The sequence below is a fragment of the Limulus polyphemus genome, unplaced genomic scaffold, assembly GCF_000517525.1.
Source record: "Limulus polyphemus unplaced genomic scaffold, Limulus_polyphemus-2.1.2 Scaffold1050, whole genome shotgun sequence".
In the NCBI taxonomy this organism is placed as follows: Eukaryota; Metazoa; Arthropoda; class Merostomata; order Xiphosura; family Limulidae; genus Limulus; species Limulus polyphemus.
Window position 1 is genome coordinate 188,228 of NW_013666660.1, and position 7,706 is coordinate 195,933.

Sequence of the window (7,706 nt, forward strand, 5' to 3'; positions counted from 1 at the left end):
CTTTGTCCATGGCTATGCATGCTCACCCTTGAGATGGGGTGTTTCACATTATCACTAGAGTGTGAATAACCGTGTGATGTTTGCTTCATAAAAATGCCCGTCCCATACCATGCCTGGACTGAATAAGTCGGTATGTTCTTCTTTTAAAAATAAGGTTTTGTGATCACCCATTGCACTATCTCGGGTGTAGAAGTCCCTCCAGACTCTCCAATATACGTTTTTCCCCCTTTCTTCCAGTGGAGTATGGGTGTCCTTACCACTCACCAGGTCCAAGCTGCTGGGGTGGTTGACCATGGAGGCAACCTGCTGAATGAGTTCCACAATGATGACTATAACCATTCAGTTCAGAGTGGGGTGGTGGTGTTCTGTCAGTGTAGAAGGAATTACAAGATATTCTTTGATAGAGTTACAAGACCCTTTGGACGAGTGACACATACCCAGAGTGAGATGCCTAAGTGCAATTCACCCCTCTGATTAGGTGCCCTCCTCCTACTTTCACGTGTGTCAGTTCCCAGTGAGTGAGGTTTTGGAGATCGAGTGAATCAATCACATAAGTCCATACACAGATTTCGAGTCATTCATCTTTCTCCCTTGACTCTTGCTTCCCATGTCTCTAACTCAATGCTCATCCTGTGATGTTTCCTGAGTCAATATTATATGTACGTTCACGATTCTACGGCTTGAGGTGAAGACAGTATGATCCTCATCCTACCCTCACGTGGATGTCAGTACCCAGCGAGTGAGGTTTTGGACATAGTTTACTTATCGAGTATGGCCTGACATGCCCTAGCCACTCTACACCATGGGACATATCCTCCATTACCCACTTTCATTACATGGGATTGAGTGTATCTGTTTCTCTGATTGGAATAACATTACTGACCTATCCTCTCCCACTGGATATGTTCCCTTCATATTCCACCATGTTTTGATCCCACCTGTTTGTGATGAAGAGATATCTGGTTCAGAAGTAGTGTGGTGTCCCTCCTCTGATTATCTGATCTGTTTCTCTCATCTCCAGGGATGTCCTTCGGATGCTTTCAGGGGATACACCTGTTCTGCCCTAACACCGGTCCCTCCTCTTTTTCAATTTGGGGTTCAAGCTGATCTTATGAGGGGTGGAAAGGTACCATATCGGAAGTTATAATTTTCCTATATGAAAATTATTTTCAATAGGTATTTCCCTCTTCTCACACTTTCCACCCTTCCTCCCCACAATCTTCCGGTGATTACGCCTTCTGCCAAACTTCAAAGTGATAGTTCGGTAGTGCCGCATGGAGGGAGTCACATGTGTCAGGTGATAGTAGTGCTTTCATATCGGTGGAGAGTTGATGCATGATGATTTGCATGAGACACAGGTTGGAACTTTGGATTCCAACAGAGGGATGTGTAAGGCTTGTGGCATGCATTTTGAAAAAAAGTTCATATATAAAGGATAGAAAAAAACGCGAAGAGCCAATCTTTACCACTTACGCAAGAACAATGTTTCAAAGACTTTAAGATTTATATCAACCAATACTCCAAGATTCTTTTCTTTATTTACATAAATAAGAAGATTCCCGTTTAAATTTTATGTTTATTTTATAGCATGGTAGCTTATTGCATGACCTTACACTTATCATAATTAAATGCCATATTCCATGTATTTGCCTAACTAACTAACTCACCTAAGTCTCTCTGTAAAATAATGCATCCTCTTTACAGCCAGCCAGACCTAAGATTTTTATAGCAATCTTAACCAATTTCCCAAGTATGCCATATCAATATCACTAATATAAGAGAGGAAATACCAATTGTCCCAGCACAGATCCCGGAGTTAAAACACCAGTGACATGCACATTAGTATTTTTCAGTTTCCCAAGAAGAGTGATTAGACATTTCATTGAGTGTGTATCAAGTTTCTGAGTGTTTGTTATGAGAATCTGTAGTAAAATAAGAATTAATAAATTTTTTACAGAAACTCATGATAGATGAAAAGAAATGCTACCTCTTTGGAAGAAATCCAGAAATAAATGACTTTGTGATTGACCATGCCTCTTGTTCACGTGTTCATTCAGCCTTAGTTTATCACCAAGCCTTGGATCGTGCATTCTTGGTTGATTTAGGGAGCAGTAAGTATTGTAAAGTAGAAAGATATTTTGAATAAAAAAATTAATTCATTCATTTAAGTTACTAAGCATATATCTAAATAAACTACACTAAATACCACGATTAAATATTTAGATGATTTAAATGATTGCATAAAGGTTTGGAGAAGAAATAAAAGTTAACCATCAAGTAAGTTACGATTTCAAGCTACATTTAATGTAACAACTGATGTATCGTAGGTTAGTATACTCTCTCCACTCTTGTTTATCTTGCTGATGGATCAGATACTGAAGGATGTAGAGTAAGACTGTAGATTCTAGGTAACTAGCATATGCAAATGACATTAGTATTGTTACATCTATTGGGGAAGAGTTATGGTACATATATAAAAGTATATAGTGCAAAGTGCTTGAGGAATTTGGCTTGATGCTAAATAGCTTGAAATCAGAAATAATGGTATTGTCACATATACCAAAGCAAGCACTTATTGTGGCAAAAGGGACACCATTAACAGACAGACAACTTCAAATACCTAGGAATCCCCAACCAAGGGCCAAATAAAGAGAATGCAGTAAATGAAAGGATAAGCTAGTGCCACAGAAATATAGACATGCTTTACCTGCTGCTAAAGAACAAACACCCAGGAAATTAGGATTACCATATATAACACTATACTCTGATCTATACTGTTGTATGTAAATGGGGTATGGACCTTAAATGCTAAAATGTAAACAGCTGAGATGAGAATCCTCTCCATTATCAGAGATATCACACTGAGAAATGGAATGAGATATTATAACATTAAATCAAATCTGGGTGTGAAGGATGTTCTGATAGTCACTGAGGAAATGCAGCTGAGATGGTATGGCAACCTGAGGTGAATGGAGGAGAAAAGAGAATGCTTCCAAAGTGGTTCCTGAAGAAGCCAAAAGAAGGAGACCACCAGGACACACTAGAAAATGATGGATAGAGTGGTGTAACACAGAGGGACCATCCTGACGATTGTAGATAAGCAGAGGATTTATGAAAACAGGAGCAGATGGAAAGCTTTCTACACAGACAGGCCTTAGCCCTATCTGGTGTCAGATGATGATGATAATTTGGGCAGCTACTTTTCATCAGATTTTACAAGATACAGACTGGGCTCTGAAATAAAGCTTTCAAGAAAAGTCCCAGAAATTAAAATTAACTTAGACATTAGTTTTTACTGCTTTTGTTTGTTTGCTTAATATATAATGGAATGGCTTTTCTTATGGGTATATTTCACACCTGAATATTGCATTTCAGTATTAAAATATTTTTTGACTAAACTCTAATTTAGTAATTTAATTTTCATGACCAGCTTTAGGAAATTAATTATCCCTCAAGTTTGGTATTAGTTATGTATTATATGTTACATTTACTTATGTTCTGAAAAGATAAAAACAGTCATGTTCAGAAAGAAACCAGCTGTTCACATTACAGCAATATCAACAAGTCCTAAAAAAGATTACCCATTTCATTTTGTTAACTCTCTAGATTCAGGTCGGTCAAAGTGCACATGCCAAAATCATTTTACAGAGTTACATTCAAAATTTAGTTTATCAACTTTATCATTAATGTGTATCAATAAACCTGACATCAAAGCATAATCTATAGTTCAAATTTTAGTATTAAAAAGTTTTAACTTCATTATTTCAGGAAGAAGAACTTAACTAAATTTTCAGTCTTTCATTTCTCTGTATCACTTGACACTTTTTCATTCTTGAATTGCCCATTTTAGATTTTCTTTCTTTGCCCACGTGATCTGAGTTTTGCACAGATTACACACTTATACTGTAGATATTGCTAAGCCATAAGATAAATGTATAGCTTTCTGCTCTGCTTAGATATAAACAGGGAAGTAAAATCCACATGCCACATCTTTCAAAAAATGTCAATAATTCTGTCTGACATTTGCTTTTGGATTATTTATAACCATTAGAAAGAGAATATTCTAATTTACTAAATTTCTACAAGGCTAGCTCATTCAATGACAGGTTCTGAAAAATTCAACCTCATTTTTGTTGTTTGCCATTGTCAGAGTTTGCCTTAACCAGTTAATGTAATTTTTTAACCCATTTATAGCTCACTAAGAAAGCCAATTCAATTATTGTACTTTTAGGACATTCTATGTTTTTTTGCTTGATAACATTTTATGATCTAAGTTGCATATTTAAAGTAAATAACTATCTTTTTAATACTAACCTCATTAGAAAAATTGAGGCTTTCCTTATTTCCTTTTCCAATGGCAAAAGAACCAGCTCAGATGTAATTACACAAGTTCATGTTTTTATGTATATTTTATTTTTATTAAATTATTAAATTCAAAATTAGAAACTTATTAAGGTAGATAGGAAAACTTAAAAGAAATTACTCACAATAGCATTAGCACATTGCAGTGTACGATTGTGTGATTCAAGCATGCATGCTGTTAACTTTATTCTTTGTTTATGCAAAGCTCTCCAGCTGTGATAAATGGTTTTCTACAAATTCTGAGAGGGTCTAAACAACTTTAAAGCAATAAAAACTAAATTAAATCAAATGTGAAATAACTATTAACTTAGGCTTTAAAAATAAGTAGTGTGTAATTGTCTGTTGCATTATGCAGTAATTCTAGAAAGAAAAAATGGGTAATTTAGGTTCATTTCATATTTTTCATTTTCCCCTATATTACTGATTTCACTACACTTAGTACATTCAAAGATATACTATGTATAGTTTCATGGTTAAATTGTGGTTACAAGATTGGTCAAAATAACCAAGTCTGTGCATGGAGAGTTAAAACTGTTTTATGCTAGTGTTTGTATTCAAGATTTGAGTGTACTTCCCTATCTTGTTCACCATTATAACCTTCTCTACAATTAATATATCTTTAAATGTAAGCATATGGCATTGAAGTCTCAGCTGATCGTAATACATAATGTGCTACATAATTGAATAGAGTTGTTTATACATTTGTTTAACAACAAGTAAAAGCTTGGAATGGTCTAATCTTTTATTCGGGTGTGTCTATGAGCCAGACTAGTTTCAGAGAATTCCACTCCTTATCAGTGACCCTGGACACTACCACAAATGAAATATCAGACCAGACCAAGCCTTTATATTAGTGAGGTATCAAAAATCGAATGTGCTACAGTTGTTTTACATGCCAAAGCCTTTTGTAATCTTTTTATATATTCCTCATTTAATATAATTATTTTTACTTAGTTTTTCATAACAAGATTAACCTAACAAAGTCAGTTTTTCTTTACACATTCTTCTTGTCACTTTATTACTAAAGAAAAGAAAGATTCAGAAACATTACTCACCTCTCTGCATCACTTAAGAGCTATTGCCTTGTACACAACTACCATAGACTTTCCTACACATGCCAAAGGCTTGAACAAATTCCCACCTCTACACGTGTCTACATGTATTGTGCTAGTCTATAATAATCACCATAATGCTGTATCCCTCCACCAATAAGAGGGTGACACCCTCTCCATGTACAGTAATCCCTGTGAGCACTAGCACATGATCATAGCCTCATTCTTTCCTTAGTACTGCTTGTGTTCAAATGTGTTTTTCCTTATACCTTTTAAATTTGTAGTAGCTTTGATCCTCTGAATTTCATTATTTAGTAGTATATTACTTTTGTCCCTCTTGCACTTTTGCTTCATCCACCTGATTGCAACTTAGTTCTCTCTAGCCATCACATTTCTACTTTATGCTTCTTTTAATGACGTATGTCAAAAAAATGTCCCAAGGCCCAGAATTTCACTCTAATGTACTATCTCTGTCATGGAAAACTTACATTACCATGATCTTATGGAGCTGTGTCAAACCATGGTGTAGCAACAAGTTAATTGATGATGTTCTTGCTACTGTGCATCATGTGGTTGGTACCCTTTCATTTACTTCTCTAGTTTAGCTCCCTTGTTGTTCTGTGTCATTACCTTCTGTTGGTGCCTACCTCACATATGGAGTTTTTCCACCTCCGGCCTTTGGTTGGACTCTTCTCTTCCTGATGTGGAACAGATAACTCTTTTTTTTCTGTTTGCCTTGCTCATAAATCAGGTATGGGTTGTTCTATGTCTTTTGCCTGTATATCATAGTAACTCTGGTTATTTTTAGTTCTGTCTCAATTTCACATTGTTTCTCATCTTTCTTCTCCATTTCTCCTTTTGTGTTGCCTCTTCCATAGCCTTAGGTTGTGGTTCCTTTATATTTCTTGAACCTTAATCCCTTGTGTCCTTTTTGTTTGCTAGGGATGCTCTTTCTGTTTTGACTTTTTCTTTCCAGCTATCTGTTTGTCATCGTCTTTCTTTTCCCTACTCTTTTAATTTTATTTCTGCCCTTCACCTTCATTGTGGCTCTTCATTATGACCCTGATGGTTTTGATGGAGACACTTGCTTTTCTTTGTTTGCCACTTTGGCTTCTATTTCTTCCTATACTGTCTCTGTTTTAACTTGGTTCCCTTGTTTTGGGGATATCCTCTGTCAGGTTGCTTTCCTTTTGTTTGTCTGCATACCTTCTTCTTATGATGCAACCAGGTCTTTTGGAGTGTTCCAGGTTACTTAGTATTCCAGGCTAAGGCTGCTCTCTATCACTTTTCCATTATTTCCATGGTTTTCTGGCTCTCTATTCCACAGGTACCTGTATCTAATACCCATCCTTAGGAGTCATGTTGGGCTACCCCTCTCTTATTCCTCATCCAATCCCTTCTGCAAGGCTAGCATATGCTTGTTTTGGCTCCCACTCAGTATTTTGTTCACCTGAGAGTTTTCTCATTTCCTGTATGGGGAGGTTTTTCCCTTGCATCTTTCTGCCATGATGATCTTGGTGTCCAAGGCACTTCTGTTTCTCAATTTCTTTTTTTCATGAGAGGTTATCTTGCATTTGGGACTCTTACTTCTGTAATAATCCTGATCCCTTTCAGTTGTGCACACATGCATCCATTTAACCCTATCGCAATGGACTCGTGTATTTTACATGAGCTTGTAACTATGGTGGTATACATGCTATGACTCTGAAAGTACTTAATGTATCTTCATGAAATTGAGCAAGCTTTCAGTAAACATTAAAGTATTTTGTTGACAAAAATTTAGAATTTTTAATTAAATATTTTTACTAAAACTTTGTCTATAATTATATGGTGTCAAAGCATTGACTGCTCCAAGTGCAAAGTGATTTTCATGTTAAAATTAAAAATACCTTTCTTCATTTAAATATTTTCAAATTTCATTTTTGTAAAACTTCATAAATGAATAACAAATGTTTTTTGTTGTTTTTTTTAGAAAAACTTTATATTTTTTTTTAATTTTCTGTACAATAACTCCATACAGGGTCAGTTGATTTGACCAACTTCATAACCACCATACAAAATTAGAAAATGAATCTAAATTTCCCTCTTTTTTTTCTGAAATGACTGTAAATTGTAAGGGGAAACCACAATTATTTATCCTAAATAGCTTAATGCTTACTTATAGTATTTTGGCACTTTTGTATAAAGTTAAAACCATAAGTAATATTCAACATTAAACTGGTACACAATTAAAAACATTTTATTCAGGCCTATGTATGGCCTTCAAAAAGTTGACGACTCTACATGTAGAGT

The 7,706-nt window shown here is 35.4% G+C and overlaps 1 protein-coding gene across 1 annotated transcript in view; it reads left to right on the forward strand.

The window, feature by feature from the left end:
• Positions 1-1,926: 1,926 nt before the first annotated feature.
• LOC106461871 (nuclear inhibitor of protein phosphatase 1-like) overlaps positions 1,927-7,706 on the forward strand; it is a 28,473-nt gene continuing 22,693 nt past the window's right edge. The window contains exon 1 of the mRNA XM_022388947.1: positions 1,927-2,111. Coding sequence (XP_022244655.1) covers positions 1,964-2,111 — 148 coding nt within the window. The 5' untranslated portion in view covers positions 1,927-1,963. The remainder of the gene's footprint in view (positions 2,112-7,706) is intronic.